We start from the raw sequence: 20,595 nt of genomic DNA, 5'->3' as shown, positions 1-20,595 counted from the left end.
GTGAGTCAGTGCTCAGCACCCCAGTGCCATCCCTGCAGGTGGCTGAGTGGCTCCTCTCCTCGCCAGGCAGCAAAGCCACGTGGGATGAGTCAGACAGAAAATGAGTTTATTTCCAGATGCTGCAGGGGAACTAATTTTGATTTAACAAGCAGGCAAGAGTGAGGTATCTTGAGTTTTTATTTCGATCCTACTCCACAGGAAACAACATCCACTAGAGTTATCTTCCTTACATTTGTTTGTATTTGACCCAATACCATGTTAAATATAAAATACTGATTGAACAAGGATGGATGGTGAAAAACATGAGATGATAAAAAGATCCCTCGAGCCCTCCTCCAGAAACATCCTGAATGTTACGAGTCATTTAAAATTAGTATAAAACAGGAGGACAATCCAATCCCTTGCTCTGTGCCCCCTATGCTTTGCAAGGGGAGGATTAAGGAGCAAGAGGAGAGGGGGAGCCTCTCTCTTACAGAGAAGCCCACTCTGCAAATCCAGGCTGAAGGCAGGGTGGCAATGTTCCCAACAGAGCCTGGACATCCACTCCTGCTGGGTGTCCTGCCCTGGATTTTCAGCAGGAGACTGAGATGAAGCAGCCCCAGAAAGGTCCTCTGGCACCTCTCTGTGCCTCAGGAGCCCTCGGGACACATTTAGGGCCCAAAGACCACAACTGGCAGAAGTTTCTGAGATAAATCCCTTGGGGTGAAGGGATTTATCCTCAGCCCTGCCAGGGACATTGGCCTGGGGCTGGCAGTGCTGTTTGCCTGCTCTCACCCCAGGGTGGCTCCCCATGGTGTTTGGGGACACGGGGAGCAGAGCGGAAGCTGTCACTGTGCCCTGGGGTGGCTCTGGGGACCTGCTCCCCCAGAGCCAGGGAATATTGAAGCAGGACTTTGTGCAGCTCTGGCTGCTCTCCAGGTGCTTCACGGGGTCCTCACATGAGCCCTGTGAGGTAGGTCAGGGTCTGCACCCCCATTTTACAGATGGGGAAACTGAGGCACAGAGAAGGGTAATGACTAGCCAGACAGGAAATATGGCATCTCCCATCCTGGGAGCTCTGCATCCTGCTTTTCCAACCCTGGGTGTGCTCCATCAGCTGCTGTTTGCTCACAGCTCATCCTTCTCCACCTGCAGCAGGTGGCAGGGCCAGGGCTGGGCAGAGCAGCAGCAGAGTCTGGGCTCACACCAGCTTGTTCCTCCCCATCCCTAAGGCCACCCATCACCCCAGGACGGCCCCAGCCCAAAGAATGCTTTGGGCACAGAGCCCCAGCAGCTCCACACCAGGCTGGGGTGCCAGGGACAGCTCCCAGAGCCTTCTACAGGAAGCTCCTGCCTGTGGAAGTGAAAACCCAGCAGATATTTTTGCCAGCCTGACAACCACAGGCACCACATCAGGAGGGGGTGAGCATCCAGATGTTTCCTCTTTGGTGATGAGCTGCACAGTGGCACAGCCCTGGAGAGCCAGGCCTGGGGTGCCACAGGCTGGGGGCCCTCAGCTCTGCTCAGCTCCCTGCAATGCTGCTGGAGAAACAGGAGATGTGGGGTGGTGGCCACAAATCTCCTTCACTTGCCACATGGTGCCAGAGGCTGCAGCTGTGGTTAGTCAAAGGCCAAAAAGAGGTGATGGGCAATTGATTCCTTTGGGGCTGGTGGGGAAGGTGCAGGCACAGCCCAGCACACACCAGCACACCCTCCTGGCTCCAGCAGCTCTGCCAGGGTGTTTGGGGAGCAGGATCTGGTGTGGTTTTGCCATTCTGCTGCTCCCAGCAGCTGGATGGATGTTCCATGGTTAGGCATCTGAAAACTGAGCATCACTGGGATGTCTCCATCGCAGCTCACACCCAGGCTTCGTGTGGATGCATTCCTGCCCTGCAGCAATCCTGGGAATGCCAGGAATCTTTCCAAAAGTGGAATTAAATCTTATGAGCAATAGGTTCATCAGCAAATGGGAGCAGAGAAGGCAGGTAGCCCCGTGATCCCAGTCCAGGGAGGATCTCTTCCCTCCCTCCAGGAGAAAGGGACTCCCCTGGGCTCACCCCAGCCAGGGAGGTGCCAGGAGCTGGATCCCAGCTCTGCTCCCTGCTGAAGGCACACGTGCAGCAGGGCCTGGGAGCTGGGCTGTGCTTCAGGCTGGCGCTGGCACCAGGCTGGAGAGGAAAACCAAGCACTCCCAGGAGAAAATGTCCACAGGGGATCCCAGGGATGTATGGATGAGTTGTGCACTTCACATTGGCTTAGAGAAAGGCTTTCCCAGTGCTCAGGGACTGGGATGCCCTGGAAGAGATTCAAGTTTCAATCTCTTGTAAGGCTTGTTGAGTATGGACCATCCCCTCTGGGGCTTGGGATGGAGCTGTTGATGCTGGCAGGACTCAGGACGATTTAGGAGCCAGACCAGGTGGTGCAGGGGTGTCACCACATCCCTCTCCACCACCACTGGGGCTCTCCCTTCATCCTGACTCCTCCAGTCCCCTCAGTGGCACATCTAGGGACTCCAGGAGCCAAACCCAGGGTGTCATAGCTGGGGCATGTGAGGCCAAGGTTCCCAGCCCCATGGGATGCTCAAGACCAGGTGAGTGAGCAAAGCTCCAGTGAGTGGTCACTCCTACCACCCACAGCCCAGTCACTCACTGTGTTCTGAAAACTTTGCCTAAAAAAATAAACAGTTCCCAAGCTTAAAAAAGAAAAACATTTAAAATCAACTTCCAGACTGTCCTGTCTGTGCAGGAAGGGCACCAACAGCTGCTGTCCACGGGGCCAGGGGGTGGGCTGGGGCGAGCCCACTGTGTCCCCACTGCCCTTTGTGTCCCCATGTGCCAGATGGCACACACAATGTCTCTAAGGCTTCTACCGAGGGGAGGTTTTGGTGTCCAGTGCCCCAGGCTGGTACAGGTACCTCCAGATGGCATAGTAGTGGGTGCCAGCTCCCATGGCCACGAAGAGGTGCCAGATGGCGTGGGCGAAGGGGATGCGCCCGTCGCTCTTGAAGAACACCATGCCCAGGCAGTAGAAGAAGCCACCAGCCACCAGCTCCAGGAGGCCGTCCCTGTTGGGCTGGGGGCAGGCAATGCTCAGTGAGGCCAAGGCAGGCTGCCCTCTCCCCCCACCCCACTGAGACCAGAAGGGGTGTCCAGATGCAGCTCTGGGTTCCTCTGCCTTCTGCTACACCCTCCTCCCAGCAAGGCAGCAGGGACCCAGCAGCCCTGGGAGAAATGGAACTAGATGGTCTGAAATGGAACTAGATGGTCTTTGAGGTCCCTTCCAATCCAGACCATTCTATGATTTTGTGATCCTACAATTTTCAAACAGAGCCCAGGAAGGAGCTCTGGGAGGGATGCACATGATGCTGCCAGGCACCCAAAGCTCCTGCAAAACCAAGGTGAGCCACTCACATCAGGCATGGCTTTATCCCTCACACAGCCTGGAGAATGCACCAACCCACAGGAGACAAATTGCTCTGTTTTCAAACCCCTCCTGGGATTTGTCCCTCAGGCTGAGTCCAAGTAGGGCCTTACCATGGAGAGGATGACCAAGGCGGGGAAGAAGCCCATGATAACGTAGCACACCAGCTCCACCAGCTTGTACCTGCGACAGACAGACAGAGATGCAGCTTGGAGCAGGGAGGCTGAATTTTGTACTTGACATTTCCACAGCACTGCTACGGGGGAAGGGGTGGCAGTGCCATCACAGCAGGTCCCATGTCCTCGTGAGCGGACTGGCTTGGGACCTGACACTCCGGGGTGATGTTTGGGGCTTTTGGCTTTTTATTTGGTGCCACCACGTGGAGGAAGGAAGGAACTCGTGGCAGCAGTCCCTGCTCCTGGCCCGGGTCCCACACGCCCTCCAGCCCGGGGGGGGCGCAGGCACTCACCGCTCATGGAAGAAGAAAACGTAGACGGTGCCGATGGATGCCATGATCCAGATGATCCAGCGCATGTGGGAGGCCCAGGGACCCAACTCCCGCAGGTTCAACCTGCAAAACCAGGGCTGTGGTGAGGGGAGTCCAGGGCAGCAGCCTGGACTGGGCTCAGCCCCTCACCCCTGTGGCTGTCCCACCGCAGGGTGTTCCCAAATTGTAACTTCAAGAGGCTGGAATCCATAGGATGGGAAGGTGTTGTGGAAAGGGGTGAGGTACAACCTCAAGAAGAAGCAAAGCCAGAGGGGGAAACTCTCTTTGTTGGAACCAGGATGATTTTTTTCCCCTTCATTTGGGCCAGATGAAGGGCCCCAGCCAGCAGCAACTCACCAGGGAGCGTAGGAGGCGGCGATGAAGAAGTAGATCACCATCCTGTCAAACATGTGCAGGCAGTGCTCCACAGTCCTGCAGAACAGAGAGACAGGTCACAGCACTGGGGACATCTGAACCCTCTCCCCCTCCCCAAGCAGTCAGAAATGGTACCTGAGATGCCTCTTCTTCCAGGAGATGGTGTGGAAGATGGTGGAGACAATGAAGAGGCTGGACAAGCCAAAACCATAGATCCAGGCTGAGATGGTTTCCCACTGGTCATCAGAGAGGATGTAGAGGATGGAGCTGCCAAGGATGCTGGGCAGGATCCAGAGCTGCAAGGGGAGGCAAACCCACTGTTGACTCTCTGCATTTCCATTGAGCAGCTACAACAGAGCCTCCACTTTTTTTTTAGGTGTTTCTTTAGCTTCTGGTCAAAACTACCACCCCTAAGGGGCAGGCCCTCCCTGCATGGTGCAGCTCCAAAATAGTTTGTCCAGAAGGTAGGGAGGAGGAGGAGGAGGAAGGCACAAGGAGGATGACTGTCTCTGAGTCATCTCCCAGGACTCAGAGTGGGAACTGTCAGCTCCAAAAGAAACCCTGGTGAGGGGAGAGGTCCCTCCCACTGCTACCCAGGCAGCCCCATGGGCACCTGTCACAGCTCTTGCTGTGAAACAATCCATTTTGAGGGAGTTTTGAAAATAATCCTGCCCCACCAAGCCCACAGCCAGCTTCCCCAGGGACATGGGGCCACAGGGGGGGAGAGCAAGGGAGATGAAAATCAAATTCCCATGGCAGGAGGAGGGAGAACATCCCAATCCCCAGAAGCACACAGAGCACGTCTGCCTCAGGCTCTCAGTGACTGCCCCTGGGCTGAACACAGATATTTTTGGGTGTCCCTTGAGGTTCCTCAGTGGATCCTCAGAGGGATGAGCAGCATCCTCCCTCACCCAGGGACAGGGACTCACAGCATGGGTGGCAGTGTTGGCTGCGTGCTCATATTCCGTGGGCTGGTACCTGCAGTTGGACGGGACACGGTGATTCATGAACCTGCAGAGAGAAGTGGGGAGAGAAACACTCTCAGGGGACAGGGATGGAGCAAAACCCTTCTGGAAGGGCCTGCTCAGGGCCTACCATGGCTCAGCTTTGCTCCAGGTGCCCTGCAGAAGGGACACCAGGGCACAGCGTGTCCGTCTGGCTGTCCCCAGGTGTTGCTCAGCCATTGCTGAGGCTGAAGCAGCTCCTGGGAGCAGAAGGCAGCAGCCAGCTCTGCCAGTGCCTGTGGGCAGAGGTGGGAAGAGCCCCAGCAACAAAGAGGGAACATAGGGCAGAGCTGTGGGACTCCAACCCATCCAGGAGTGACACCTTCATGGCCAGCTCCAAAAAGGGTATCCCTGCAAGGCCTTTGGTTTCTGGGTACCACCTGCATCTCCCTCCTACCCCCAGGGCTGCACATCCCATATGAAAAGCCTACTGCCCTCCCTTGGAAACCTGCATCTTTATTTCTGTTTCTCAGTCTTAGGAGGCAGCAGCTTGCTCTTGGTGTTCACAGGAATGTATTGATTTCCCTGCTGGACCAACAGACAGAGATAAAAAACAGTGCCACTGCATTTCTGGGTGTGTAACAACAAATTAAATGTGCATAAACAACAGCTCTGAGCACAGCCTCATCCACCACCCTCTTCTGGCAGGAGACAGCAGTGGAGCCTTAGCAAAGGGAATGAGGAGCAGGGAAATGGAGAGGGTTCCTTCCCTGCTCCTCAAATTCAGGGATTTTAGGACTTTTCCTGCTGTGGCTCAGATCAGAGAGGCCGAGCTGAGCTGCAGGGCAGGACCTGGGCTAATTGCTCTGTGACCCTGCTTGCCCCCAGCTCCAGCACCATCTGCAGCCCTTCACAGCTGAGTTGTGCCCAGCAAAGGGGCTCAGGGGCTGGCACGACCTTGCTGCTGGGCACAGGGTGATGCCCCAGGCTGGGATGCTTGGAAAGGCAGGAAATGTCCCCTCTCCCTGTCCCCAAGCCACCCACGCCTGTGTGGGCTCCTCTGCCATCTCCTGCCTGAGCCACTGCCTGTTAAAACTGAGCCAGGATGGATGAAATAGCTCAAATGACAAGGATTTGGTGTGGGGGGAGTTGTGCAACCACAGCAGGGTGAGGGGAGCCCCAGCAGGTGACAGTGACAACCCCCAGAAGGGCCCTGTCCCCAGCCTCTGCTCTGCCTCCTGCCCAACCCTGGCACTGTGGCAAGAGATTCTTGGTCCTCATCACCAAAAAATGTCTGGAATTAAGGGGGGGAATTGAGGGGCCAAGCTGCCACTGCTCTGTTCCCCAGGGCTCACAGGGGGTAAATGGGGCTGAGCAGGGTGGGAAAGAAGCTGGGCACCCCTGGGGACATGGCTGTGCCCAGAGCACTGTCCCCTGCACCCCAGGGACACCAGGGATGCCCTCCCCATGCAGCCCCAAGGGCTGGCAGGGCTGCCTGTGCCGGAGCCATGTCCCCCTGGCAGGAGGAGGCTGCTGTCCCCAGCGTTGCCAGGAGACTGTCCCCAGCTCCCCTCCACTGTCTGCTTCCCTTTATTTTCCCTTTTAATAACCAGAAGGAGGGGGAAGAGGGGAGGCCAGACGTCCACATGACGTCACAGTTGCTGAGGAAACACGTTCAAGGCCTTTTCCTTGGATTTATTGATTTTAACAAAGCCTGCTCCATCTTCCCTCTGCTCTGGCTGGTGCTGTTCACAGCAGCAACACAGATCCAATTCCACAGATCCAATTCCACAGCCCCCTCCCCAGGGCTGGGGGACTCCAAGATCCTTTGGGAAGGTTTTTCTGGGGTGTAAATATCCTCCCTAGCTCTGGCACAGGGTAGAGAAGCTGGGAAGGACCACCCAAGCCATGTCCATGTCACAAGGCTGGAGAGCATTTATGTTCCTGCAGCCCGGAGCTGTGCCCACAAACTCCTGCTTTTCCCAGAGGGACAACAGCCTTGAGGAGGAACCTTTATTTTTGGACATGGGGAGAGATTGCTCTTATTTTCCTGCCCTGCTTTCTAGTAAGCATCATCCTGTGGATGGTGGGAATGGAGCATCAGGGATGTGGGATCTGGTGGGTCAGCCTGAGCCCCATTTTTGGGACCTGCATTGTGTTTTGGGGCTAATTTGGCACATTTCTGTGGTCCTCTATGGTCTTGCTTTGCCAGGGTGGGAAGAAGAGGAGAAAGGGATATAGTTACGTTTTTCCTCAGGAGGGCTCATGGGGGATTCTGAGCACTCCTGAGGGCACCAAGAGAACCTGAATCAGTCACTGCATGGTCACCTCCCTCTGTAGAAATGGGAGCAGCTAGTGTTGGCACATCTCCTGGCAAGGCAGGATAAGTCCCTTATTTCTCCTTATTTCCAGTGGTGCAGAGGTCACTTCCTCCCCCACTCCCCCAGGATTTTATGGACCAGCTCATGCCATCCCTGTGCACGCTGGCATGGATGCAGGGCAGGGCACAGGGAGGCCTGCAGCATTCCCAGCCTGCAGATAGTTGCCATAGCAGTGTGCAGGACCAGTTCCAGCCTGGACAGACAGGTGGATACACTTGGAAGCAGCACTGGTGATTGTTGGGTGCAGGAAGGCACCAGCAGGTGCTCACACACCACTGGGTGCTCCAGTGCAGCTCAGCAGGTGCTTCAAGGTGGCAAATCCAAGAGACAGAAAAGTTCAAAGAGCAGGATCATGTTCACTCCCAGGGATGCTGTGTGGGAAGCAGGGAACCAAAGGGTTCCCGGGCACCATCTCCTCCTGGTGCTGCTCCTGGCACACCCCTACAACTGCTGTATGAAGAGGGGGCTGCCCAGGGGTTATTCACAGCAATCCCAGGGTTTTGGCCTGCCCTGCTTGTGCCTGCTTTGCCCTGGCCCCTTTCCCAGGGAGGGAGCCTGAAAAGGGCCAGTACAGCAGCTCTGGCCAGGGAAACAATGAGCCCCTTGTCCCTGGGCAGAGTGCAGAGCTGCCTTCCCAGGCCTGCTCCTTTCTCCTGCTGTTTCTCCCACTCTCCTGGGTTGGGGTGGTTTTTTTAATATGGCTTTAGGGGTTCTTACTGAGTTTTTAAAAGACTTTTATCCGCCAACAAAATTCCAGCCTCCAACATGGTGCAGATCTGCCTGGCTCTTGCTATGCCAGGGTGGGAAGAAGGGAAGAAAGGGACAGAGTTAAATTATTCCTCATATGGGACTCTGAGCTCTCTTGAGGGCACCAAAAGAACCTGAATCAGTCACTCCATGGTCACCACACACTCACTGAAGCAGAGCCATGGGACACTTGCAGGAAAGCTGTCCCCTGCAAACATGAGGGGAACGGCCCCAAAAGAGACCCCAGCCAGGCTGCAATTTGGGACAGATGGGATTTAGCCTTGCCTTTGACACAACTCCCTGGCTGGCCTCTGCCACATCTCTTCACATCCCTCTCACTCCCCTTTCCCCTCTCTTCAAGTGAAGATTATAATTTTGACATCTTTTAGGCAAGCCAGTGGTGGATAATGTGAGGAAGGTGTAAAATCACCACAAGATGTGGATGGGGAGGTGTGAGCTGGGCTTCTGCCCTTGGAAAGAGCTGCTCCAACACCTGCCATAAATCAGGCTGTGCATGTGTCTGTGTGTCTGTGCACTGTGGGCTGGGTGCCATGGGGACAAAGGAGCAGTCAGCAAGCCCAAGGTCATCCCAGGTGATACAAATTTCCCCAGAGCAGCTCACCTCCACAGGTTTCACCTGCAAATGGATTATAAAAGGGCTGGGCTTGCTCAGGAGTTGGCCAGAAGCCTGTGGAGATGGATTTGCTGTGTATTCACCTCCTGCCCAAGGAGCTGGGGCTTCTCCAAGCTTGGTTCCTTGTTGGGCAGTTCTGGGGATCTGGCTGCAAAGGAAGAGAATTTCTCCTTCCTCTTGTGCCTGGATGTCACAGCTGCTATAAAAATAACAGAGGAAGATGCTGGTGGTGTCAGAGAGGAAGGATTTGCTGGGTGTTGATCAGCAATGGAGGTAAGTCCTGCTGGGGCTGTCCCCTGCTAGAACAAGGGTTGTGATGCCTGAGGTGTCAGGGATGGAGCAGATGTGTCCCTGCAGGGCAGATCTCACTGTCTCACTCCTCAGGGCCTGGCCTGGGGTTGCTCTGACAGCCCTGAGGCTGCACACCCAGCACAGATGGCAGGCTTGGTCCTGGGGCTCACGTGGGAGCTGCTGTGGTGGCATCCCCTAAGCTGGGGCTTGGCAAGGCCCTGCCTCTGATCTGGGATCTGCTCAGGCTCCAGCTGCATCCCTGGTAAGAGGCTTCAATCCCCTGAGCTCCTGTGTGGTTTGTAATTAGCTGAGTCCTGTGTGTGCTGGCGTGGGGCCTGGCTGTGTTTGTGTCCAGCTCTCCACTACAGGGCCCACAGGGTGCAGGAGCACAGGGAAATCCCACCTGGAGCCCAGGAGGTCCCCCAGAATTTACTGCTTTATCCAGCCCAGGAGCCTGTGAAATCCTGCTTTTCCTTCCTACCCATTGACATGGGAATGTTTGCCATGGCTGCTGTTTGTGTCCAGCTCAACCACCACAGGGCCCACAAGGTGCAGGAGCACAAGGAAACCCCCATGGCCCACCTGGAGATCCCCTAGACTTTACTGCTTTATCCAGCCCAGGAGCACTTGTTAAGTCCTGCTTTTCCTTTTCCCATTGACATGGCAATGTTTGCCACTGGGAAGCAGAAACACCAAGGCTGGCACTGCCCAGCAGTGCCATCTGCAGTGCCACCCACACAGGCACGGGTGGCACCTGCTGGGGGCTGGATCCTCCCTTCCATGCCCATTCCTCAGAGCTGCCTGCTCCTACGCTCACAGATGGTTCTTTGCTTTGCAGAGCTGGGCTGGAGCAGCTCCTGGGCCAGGCCTGGCCTAGGGCCCCTCCTGTGACTCCCATCCATGGGAGAGAGGGAGCAGAGCAGGACAGCTCAGGGGTTTCTTTTTGTCACGCTTCCTAGCACAACGAGCTGGCAGCTTGGGCAGGGAGCAGGAAATAGAAGGATTTTTATCTAAGCCAGCATTTCCCTACCTTTCTCATGGGTAAATCAGCAGATTTCTGGAGTAACCCACCCAGATTCCCCCAGTGCAAGCCTTGCTTCCACAAAGTGACTCAAAAGGGGCAGCAGATCCAATCATCACCCATCTCCTCATTCCTTCCATCCCAGTTTTGCTCATTCCCAGCACTCTGAGCACCCTGGGCTGGCTGAGGACCATGCCCTGGCACTACACAGCCTGCACACCCTGAGAACCCATGAGCAAGGGCTGCTGCTGACTCAGAGAGGGGCCCTGTGCTCAGCCAGGTCCGTGCTGTCCCTGGCTCTGAGCCACAGGCACAGGTGTCCCCTGAGGAGGCAACCCCTGACACACCTCAGAGGGTGCAGGAGGGACTGTGCTGCTCTTCCCCTGACTACCAAGGGCATCCAAAATTCCTTTCTTGCTCAGGGACAGCCATGGGATGCTCCAAGCCAGGCATTGACCATTTCTGCACCCACCAGAGCCCCTGTACACCCAGCAGGATTTGATTGGTGGTACAAACACAGCAGTAATTCCCAACTGTCCATATTCCCACCCTGTGGGCAGGGATATTTCTTTTTCTCCCCAGCTCTCTATGTAGATGGTATCTCTTACTCTTCCAAGGTAATTCATGACCCTGCAACCACAGCAGAGCTGTTTGTTTATTCACAACAGATGGGATCGGTGAGTGTTTCCCAAATTACTTTCTGAGCTGGGACTTCTTGTTTCATTTGGTACTCATGAGACATCCAACAACAGCTGATTAGTCACAAAATGACTCTGATGTCCCAGGTGTTTGGTGAATGTTGGAAGGACTGTTTCCAGAACTGCAAATCCTCTATTATTCATTAATTTCTTGTTTGGAAAGTCATTGTGCATGTTCCTTGCTGCCTTGCCTTGAGCAGTGGGATAAATCCTGAGCTGGCTCTGCCTCTTTAACTGCAGCAGCCCCAGCAGTGAATGTGACCACTGGATCCTGTGCCTGCTGGCACAAGATTTGGACAGTTTGAGGGCTGGAGCTTTCCCAGCCTCTCACCCTGACAGTGACTGTGAAATACATGGGCAGGTGAGCAGTCCCAGGTTCATAAAACCTCCCCACAGCATGGCCTGAGACACAGCCAGGCTCTCACTTGGGATTCCCAGATGCTGCTCAAGTACAAATCATATCTGTAAATTATTCAGCAAATGCCTCTGGACAGCAAAGGCAGAGAAGGGAAATCATGTATTTCACCAGCCAAGCATGCAGCTAGTAAGATTTCCATTAGTATTACTTACAACAGAGAGCAGGGCTGTGTCTAATACTGCTGCTCAGCACAGAGAGGAGCCAACTCCTTGCCCTGACCTGATGATCTCTTTCTGCATAAAATCCTTTCCTCAGCAGCAGCAAACCTGGGCTGTAAACTCAAACAGGAGCACAGAGCTGACTCCAAATTCTCCTGAAGGTCAGCACTGCTTGGCTCAGCTCAGTGGTCCCTGACTCATGCAGCAGGAACGTGACACCTGTGCTATCGTGTTATCATGAGAGGCTCAGTGTTATCACAGAGAGCCCCTCTGGACTCCCTCTGCATGAAAATGTTGAGTTTGTCACACCTGGAGAGACCTGATCTGTGTGTTTGGCCATGTCTGCTCTGCCTTTCTCAGATCCAGCCCCTGGCAGCAGCAGGATCTCTGGAGATTAAACTGAACTCCTGGTGCAGCTACAGCCAGGCACCCCTCAGGAGTGAAGGGCTGGAATAAGTTGTGCTTTTTTCCCTTCCTTTCTTTGGGAGTTGTACTTGTTGGCATGGCTTTGTCTGGCTGTGGAGCTGGGGGTGTGGGAAGGGAGGAGGAGGAGGGAGGCCAGCTCTGGCAGAGCCCCGTTTCTCACAGTCACTGACCTGCAGGGCTGGGCACTGGCTTGAATTTCCCATGGGTGGTGTTGGCTGCTGCCTCGTGAAGCTGGACACAGCAAACTGTGCCAAAGAATCACATCAGGCTGATATCCAACACCAGCTGAAGGAGGGGAAGGATCATGTGTTTCCCAGTCTGTCCTTGCCCCAAAAGCACAAGGCTTGGTTTGCCCACTCATGAACACCTTCAGTGTGCTGCTCCCCACCTGAGCCTGTCCTGCTGGGTGCCCCAGCCCTTGCAGAGGATGGAACAGGGCAGTTTGAGTGGATATCCCACCAAAAAGGCTGCTCTGAGAGCTTGCTGCCTTCCAAACACCTGGCTCCTATTATGCACCCTGAGGTAACTCCCACTGGTGCCATTTTGAGAGGGTATCTGAGCCAAGCTGGCCCCACAAAGCAACCAGCATGGAAGTGGTTGGTAATATCAGCTGATCCTGCTTTCCCAGGCATTTTGGGGGCCCCATCTCTTGGAGCAGTGATCAGGGGGTTCTGTCTGCTCAGCTGGGGACAGACTGACAGATCCTGATGGGGCTGGTGCTTGCAAGGTGAGCAGCCCCTGCCTCTGGAGGAGCTTCAGGCTGTGCTATCAACACTGAAAGCATTTCCCTTCTCACTGCTCCATCCCACATGGGCTGTGGGGGAAGCAGAGCTCTTGGAAAGCATCTTGGAGTGTGTGGGAGCAGGAGAGGGCTGCTCATGTTTTCATGGCAAAGCAATGGAGAACAGGCCCTCCCAATGTGGTTGCTCTGTCCAGGCTGCCAGCCTGGCACTGGTTTCCTTGTGTTTGGAGTCTGAGCACTCCAACATTTTCTATTCCTGCTGGTTCTCCTCTTCCTGTCTTGGCCAGAAGTGCTGGAATAGCTGATCAATATCTCCTGGTTCAATAATTACAGAGAAATAAGGAAGGTCTTCCCACCTGTTTTGCCCCAAATTCAGAGGATCTGGGTTTGAGCAAAGGTAGAGTTCAGACCTCCATCCCCTCATGCTGGTGAGGAGGTGGCAATGCCTGCACTGCAGGCACAGGGACAGTAGGACTGGACCATGCACCTGCAGAGACCCCCACAGAGCCCCTGAGACGTTAATGTGGATTTTCCCATTCTCTGTGTTCCCCATGCAGGGCAAGCCAAAAAAACACAGCAAGATTTAGAGCCTTTACCATGGACAACCCCAAGGAGCTGCTATCAGTCTGTGAAGATGATTCAGTGCCCTGCAGCTCCCAGCAGAGCCCTCTCCAGTGCTGCTCCAGGGAGGCTGAAGCTGGCTGGGTACAGCAGCTCCCTGATTAATCACATTTCCTTCCAATTACAGCTCTGCATGGCCAAGATCTGGGAAGCATTCAGGGAACTAACTGCTCAGCCCCATGGCAGCTACGTGGGCAGGAAGGACCACACCGTGTTTGAGTTAAAACTGGGCCAAAAGAGGGTCAAAGCTGGTGGTGAGGGTCAGGGAGGGTTTGGTTACCAGGTCAGTGTAACCTGACCAATGAGCCCAGAGATAAAGATGCAGCTTGGTCTGAGCTGTTGGTCTGGGAGGACTCAGCACTGTTTTGGTGAGCTGGGAGGGAGGAATAACCCTGTGCTGGTTGGATAAAGCAGGAGGAATCACATCTGCTCACACTTGGTGCTGTGCTGGTGTTGTGGTTAAATCCATCCTGTGGGGCAGGAGATGGACATTGCCTGTCAGGGCTGTGAGTGGCCAGGAAAGCCTTGCAGCAACCGAGCTTTGAAACTCCATTTCCCCACGGTGCCAGTGATGGAAGAGCCTCCCGGAGCAGAGCAGAAACCACCGAGTTTCTCATTTATAACCTCAAATGGCACTGCCTGCACCCTGCTCCAGCACGGTGGCGGCTCCTCCCTTTGCTTCCTTCCCCTCTGCCCCAGCTCTGCATCTCCAAAGCCCGGCCAGGAGGGATTTGGAGGCAGCCTGGTGTCCCTCCTGCCCTGAGTTTTCTCCTGGCAGTTCACAGAACGTTCCCACATTGATCACAGCTTTTCATCTCTTTGTTCTCACACAACAGGTCTTTCATCACCACACTGTGTTTTATTTATTCCTTTTGGTGGGTGTATCAATGGCCAAGTTCCTCCTTTCTTGGTCCTGGCTCAAAATTAGATAAAATGACATGAAAAATGGAGCTTGTTCCAGGCTTTCCCTCCACAAGGAAAACTTTGATTTTTATTTTTTTTTCTCAAGGAACACCATAAGCAAGGCCACATTCTCTGAAAAGATGTTGCAAGATGGAATCGCGGAATTGCTAAGGTTGGACAAGACCTCTAAAAGATGGAGTCTGACCATGAGCCCAGCACTGCCATGTTCACCCCTAAACCACTTCCCCAGGTGCCACATCCCCATGTGGTTTTGACAACTTCCAGGAATGGTGATTCAGCCACTTCCCTGGGCAGCCTGGTTTAATCTTTCCTAATATTCAATCTAAACTTCCCCTGGTGCAGTTTGAGCCCATTTTGTCTTATCCTGTCCCTTGTTCGCTGGGAGCAGAGCCTGACCCCCACCTGGCTGCACCTCCCTGTTAGTGAGTTGTGGTCCCCCCAAGCCTCCATTTATCCAGGCTGAGCTCCCTCAGCTGCTCCTTATCAGACTCATGCTCCATTATCTTTCTCTGGGTCTTTTCCAGCACCCCAACACCTTTCCTGTAGTGAAAACTGAGCACAGGATTTGATTCTGCTGCCTTGAAGGACACGTGCCACCATGAATCCCCTGGCTTCTGCTCGCCCCAATTCCCACCTCAGAGCTCCCTGAAAGAGCATCCCTGGCACAAAGGAAGGAGCAGCTTTAGGGTTTCTTTTGGGACATGCCCCAGCAGAGCATTTCCATGGAGAGCAGAGCTGGTGTACACAGAGGGAGGGGGGACAGGGATTATCCCACTGTTATTTTTGAGCCCTGGGCTAAGAGGATCTCTGTGATGATACAGGAAGCCCTGGGTTAACATCACATGCTGGTGATTTTCTTGGGGTGAAAGCCAAGGGAGCTCCCATCTCCTGCTGCTCCCCAGCCAGCCCTGGCACACAGTGAGAGCTGGAGGATTGATTCCCTGTGGATCTGCCCTTTTCTGTGCCCCACAGCCCCTGCCCTGATTGTAGGCACCATCCCTGTAATACCCCCTCCCACTGACCAAGCTGTCTCCAGAAAGCACCACCACAAGGCTGGAGAAGGCTGATTCAGGATAAATCAAGCAACAGGTTGGCAGATGGGCTCTGCTGGGGGGGACTGATGTCATGGAGCAACCCCTGATCTGCTGCCCAGCTCCCAAAGAGCCTCTGCACCCCTGCCCTGGGGTAAAGGGGTGGTTTTCCTCCTGCTCTGGGGGCACAGAGCTTTGCTCAGCTCCGTTTCCCCCAGCTCTGCCCTTTGCATGCCAGCAGGGTGGGGGAGTGAAAGGTGGGGGTGTGAAAGTCTTGAATTCTCCATTTTCACAGGGTTTTGTACCAGGCACATTGTGCGGATCTGCTGGGCGCCTCCTGCCTCTCCCCCAAGCAAAGGTTATCAGGAGGCAGCTACAGCCTCCAAGGGGTCTTTCAGAAAGTGGCCACGTTTCAGACAGGTTTTGGAGATGCAAGCACGGATTTTCCCCACGGGACACCTGTAAGGAAAGGAGCTGATGGCCAGAGGGGGTGGGAGGATTCTCTCCTGTCCTTATCCAGCCCAGACAAACATCCCTCAGGGATCATCCTGCCTGGAGCAGGCGACAAACACCATCACCGCTTCTTTTCACACAACTTTTTCTCTGGTGTCTACCCCCTGACAGGACCACGGGGAATCTGGAAGTGGCAGCACAGAGCTCAGTGCCCTCAGGAGCTGTGCCAGCCCGTGAGACCCTACACAGGCACAAAAACATCCCCAGGGAGCTGGGAGCAGAGCCTGTCCTCGGTGCAGGGCTGGGCACCCCCGGCAGCCGCTGTCCCCACCTGTGCAGCTGCCGGTGCCACCTGCCTGATCGCGGGCAGGTGCTGTCCCCGTGTCACCTCCCAAAGGCCACACCTGATCCCGCAGCCGCGCGTGTGGCCAAGCGCCCTCTGACCCGTGCTCAGCAATCCTCCCGGCACAGGTAACACCGGGAGCTTTCCTGCTGCACCTCAGCTCTCCAAACAAGCCCCGGCTGCTGCTGGAAAAGCTCCCTGGGGATTTCATGGAGGGAGGGAAGGATCCACCGCCCGTGCATCCCGTGGGGACCCTGTTGAGCCTGCGGGTCCAGGCTGGCAGAGCCGGCCCGAGGGGGTCTCACCGGGGTGCAGAGGGACCCTGGATCACACCGGTCCCTCCATGGGGGTTCGGAGCCAGCGTTAGGGTGGTCTGTCCCCTCGGGAAGGCAGGATCCTGCCATGGGAGAGCCGCGGTGAAGTTAGAGCCAGCGAAAGGCTCCCAAGGATGCTGAGAATCCTTCAGGGATGCAGAAAAGCAGGTAGCCGATAGCCCAGCCCGCACTTGCCCTGTGCTCCGAGGCACTCAGCAGCTTTCCAAGACCCTTTCGGGCTCCATCCCCGCCGAGCCGAGCCCGGGGAGGGCTCGGGGCTGTCCGGGGGTCGGGGACCGGCGCAGCGATGGATTTACCTGGCGTAGCGCGTCTTCTGGAAATCCAGGAGCGGGGACGCGAACATCGCGGCGGTGCCATGGGGGTCCCGGGCAGCGGCGGCTGCTCAGCCCCGGCCCGGGGGGACGGCACCAACTCGGCGAGCTCCGGCTGCCGGCGAGGAGAAGGGGCGGCCGGTCCAGCCCAGCCCAGCCCGGCACGGCACAGCCCAGCCCGGCCCCGGCCCCCTCCCGCCCCCTCGGCCGCTCGGGAGAAGCGACACGGGCAAAACAAAGGCGACCTCCGGGAGGGGCGAGCCAGCCCCGCTGCCGCCCTCAGATGTGCAACGAGGAGGAGGAGGGAAAAAAAGAAAGGGGGGTGTGGGGGGAATCCCTTCCAACTCTTGCCGGCCACAGCAACCTGCGCGATCTCCCTCCGCCCCCCGGCAGCTTTAAGCACAGCTAAAAATATCCCCCACCCTCCCCGCTGCCACCCCCGGGGGATCAAATAGCAGCAGATTTGAATTGAAAATGTGATTAAAGCATCGGGGAGGGGGAGAGCGCCGAGCGCCGCCAGTCAGACGCTCCCCCCGGTACCCACCTGCTCCCCCCGGCCCCACTGCCCGCGGTTGGGTCCCCCCCGAGGGTCCCCGAGGCATCTGTGCCCACCCCGGGGGCAGCGCCATCCCCAAGGAGCTGGTTTGTTTGGCTCTGCGTTCATTTATTTGGTTTTAACGATTTTTTTCACATTATTTTCCAGGGGCTGGGGTGGGTGGCTCTGCCACCATCGCTGCGTGTTGTCCGTGGGAGGGGGCACAGCTCCAGCACCCCAACACCCCTCCCTGCTGGGGAGAAGGGGGACAAAGCAGCACGGCAGCAAGGCAAGGATTAAGGACCCCAAAATCAGCCCATCTCCATGGCAAAGCCTTCACCCCTCCCTCCTCTTCATCACTCAAGCAGGCTCCTACGGGAGGTGACATCCTGAGGAACATCTGAGGTTGGGCACCTCAGAGGGGAGATACAAAAGGTGATGGGGGCTTGTCTGGGGTAGATTGGTGTCATCCTTCACACAGGGAGCCTCAGGCCAGCAGCTGAGGGACAGAAAGGAGAGGTCAGCAACACCTGGAGGAGCAGAGCCTTGGTGACCCCAGCAGCACCTCTGCTTCTGGAGCTGTGGCAATGGGGCAGCTGAGGACATCGTGATGGGAAGGGATGTGCTTGTATGGCCACTTCCATGGGAAATGGAGCACACACAGCTCTTCCAATAGCCAAAGCAGACCAAAAGGAAGGAATCCTTTAATTCAAGGCATGAATTAATCCTGGCACCCTCTGCAAGCCCTTCCAAAAGCAGCTCAATCCCTCAGGGGTGCTGCAGGTGCAGCATTGTGGGGTGTTCCCCAAGCACACCAGAAGCACCCCAGGATCCAGCAGCAGGTTCAGCCCCCCTGCACGATTCCCACTGTGGATGGAATACACCAGTGGGGACCAGGAAAGGTCCAGGAGGTGCAGAGGCAACCAATAAACCCCATTTTCATTAGGATATCTGGGACAGCCAAGACTGGGACTGAGAGTGGCAGGTCCAAGCTGAGATGCAAAGTGAGATCATCTCTGAAAAACTCTCCCACGCTCTGCCACTTAGCCAGGAAGGGTTTCTTTCAAATTCCTTCCCCAGATGATGAGCTCTGGCAGAGCCTATGCCATGGTTCTTGTGCCCTGCTCTACCTGTTCTCCGGGCCTTAAGAGGAGAGGAGGAAGAAAGGATGAAAAATTTACCAAAATAACCCCCATCCCCAAAGCCCCCAGCGCACAGCTGAGGGTGCCGGCAAGGGACACCTGAAGCAAACCATCCATCCCAAAATAGATCCATCTCAGAGGGCAAAAGGCAAATTGAATGAAAAATAAGTTACTATTTTTGAAGCCTGAATCCAGTTGTTATGGCAACCAAAGCCTGGAGCATCATGCTGGGGAATGGCTCCAGCCCCAGCAATGCCTCCAAACCTGGCAGACAGGGAATCACAGGGGCTGCTCCAAGCTGGGGTGGGGAGATGTCCATGCTCACAGCACCTGTACCCCACTGGGATATGTCCCCTCCCTGCACAGCAGCTCTCCTCAACTCTGCCCACGAGCCCAGCTTGTTTTCCTTTCCTCTCCCATCCCTGGTGCACTCCCTACCTTGCAAAGATCTGAGTAATTGTAAGGAGAAATTCCAATATTCTGGGGTACCCTGAGTACAGTTGGGTTTTTTTAATGTCACCAAAACAGGGTGGAGTTTGCAGAGTTTTCCTTTAGATGAGGAATGGCTCATGAAGCCCGGGGATGTTTTCTTCCCTCATTCTGATCTCTTCTCACTGGTGACCAGTGACAGGACCTGAGGGAACAGCTGGAGCTGTCTGGGGAAGTTTAGTTTGGATAGTAGAAAAAAATTTTTTCCCCAGAGGGTGGTCAGGCACTGAACAGGCTCCTCAGGGAATGGGCTGGGTGAGCTCCAGGAGTGTTTGGACAACGCTCCCAGGCATGGGGTGGGATTGTTGGGGTGTCTGTGCAGGGCCAGGAGCTGAGCTCTGATCTTTGTGTGTGTTCCATCTCAGGATATTTTGTGATTCTCTGCAGGATTCCCACATCTGGAGACACCTCTGTGCACTGTCCCCTGAGGAAGGGTTTGGGGGATCCCAGTGGGCAGTGTGAGCCCCCACACCTGCAGGGATGGCACCTCTGGGATCCCATTTCCCCAGGGAAGGGACATGCACATGGAACTGCCAGAGCCAACAGGTACAAAAAGAGACAATTTGACATTAAAATGTGCCATCAGCAGGGGAAGTCTCCCTGGGAGAAAAGAAGCTCTGGATGGGTAGGAAGAGCTACAGGACACATGGATGTGCTGGCAGCAGGGGTAGCAGAGGCAGAGGTGACTGTGGGGGACAGGACTGGCTCTGGTGGGCATGGCAGGGTGGGCACAGGGCAGCAGGGAGCTGGGGCAGTGGGTTTGAGCCCTTTGGAGGGGTCTCTGTGCCAGCAGCTGGAGGTCCTTCAGCCTCCATCACCCCACACTGCTCCACTTGTGAGCCCTCTGGAGCCAGATGGCCCCAGAAGCATAAAAACCCAGCACCTGGTGGCTCATATTTGTGAGATTTACCCTTTTCTGTACTAATCCCTTGATGTTGATCCCATTTCCAAAAATGACTTTTTCAGTTCTAAGTGGAGTTTTTTTGTTGTTGCTTTTGGTGAGGTTTTTTTTTGTTGTTGGTTGGTAGGTTTTTTTAAGGTGTTTTTTTTTTTGGTGTGTGGTTTGGTTGTTTTATGTGGTTTTTTTGTCTGTGTGAGTTTGGGGTTCTTTGGTTTTTGGTGGGTTTGTTTTTTTTTTTTTGTGATTTTGGTTTGGTTTTTTGTTTGTTTGTTGGTCTGGGTTTTGTTTTCATTTTTCCCCTTGCAATTTGTGTTATCCACTAGACCAGGATGCTCAATTCAGCCTGGCTTTGGACTCTGCCCGGGCTGGGCGGGAGCATCTGCAACCTGTTCCAGCACCTCACCACTACCACAGTAAAGATTCTCTCCGTGTATCTATTTCCCCTTTCAATGCAATCCCATTCCTCCTTTCTCTCTTCCTATAAATCCTGACCAAGAGCCCATTCAGACACTGAGATCTGCTCTGATATCTCCACGCAATTTTCTCTTCTCCATCCCGAACAGCTCCAACTTTCTTTTTATTTTTCCTTTTTCCCAAGTCATCCGCTGAGCCTCGGGGACATCCCGTGGCATGGAGTGGAACTGCACAGGCACGGGCGGTCGGGAACAGCGCAGGGCATGAACGGGGCCACCGTGCCCGGACCGCGGAGCCAACATCGTGACCGGGGACAGCGGGGCCACCGGGCTGGGACCGCGGTGCCACCGTGAGCGGGGACAGCGAGGCCACCAC

General features: G+C 55.3%; 1 protein-coding gene and 1 long non-coding RNA gene across 2 annotated transcripts; one reads left to right on the top strand and one right to left on the bottom strand.

Annotated features, from left to right (window-relative positions):
* Positions 1-159: 159 nt before the first annotated feature.
* MMD2 (monocyte to macrophage differentiation associated 2) lies at positions 160-17,133 on the bottom strand. The gene is made up of 7 exons (XM_005487409.4): positions 16,725-17,133; positions 5,191-5,272; positions 4,397-4,557; positions 4,244-4,318; positions 3,869-3,970; positions 3,513-3,582; positions 160-3,051 (listed from the first exon to the last, which is right to left on the bottom strand). Exons 1-7 carry the CDS (start codon positions 16,769-16,771, stop codon positions 2,845-2,847), a joined length of 744 nt encoding a protein of 247 aa, XP_005487466.2. The 5' UTR covers positions 16,772-17,133; the 3' UTR covers positions 160-2,844.
* Positions 15,387-19,902, top strand: LOC141731023 (uncharacterized). Its single transcript, XR_012582908.1, has 3 exons — positions 15,387-16,221; positions 17,443-17,709; positions 19,293-19,902. It is a non-coding gene; the product is annotated as an uncharacterized LOC141731023 (long non-coding RNA).
* Positions 19,903-20,595: the final 693 nt, after the last annotated feature.

This window comes from Zonotrichia albicollis, chromosome 16, assembly GCF_047830755.1.
Source record: "Zonotrichia albicollis isolate bZonAlb1 chromosome 16, bZonAlb1.hap1, whole genome shotgun sequence".
In the NCBI taxonomy this organism is placed as follows: domain Eukaryota; kingdom Metazoa; phylum Chordata; class Aves; order Passeriformes; family Passerellidae; genus Zonotrichia; species Zonotrichia albicollis.
The sequence above is the reverse complement of the archived record's forward strand: the minus strand, read 5'-3'. Positions and strand labels throughout refer to the sequence as shown.

Bases quoted from the DNA above. Each gene is read 5' to 3' on its own strand.
- MMD2 (XM_005487409.4), bottom strand. From the start codon at position 16,771: ATGTTCGCGTCCCCGCTCCTGGATTTCCAGAAGACGCGCTACGCCAG. The intron at 4,319-4,396 runs GTACCATTTCTG...TCTGTTCTGCAG, and splicing joins TGGAAGAAGAGGCATCTCAG to GACTGTGGAGCACTGCCTGC. The intron at 3,052-3,512 runs GTAAGGCCCTAC...GCCTGCCCCCAG, and splicing joins CCTTGGTCATCCTCTCCATG to CCCAACAGGGACGGCCTCCT.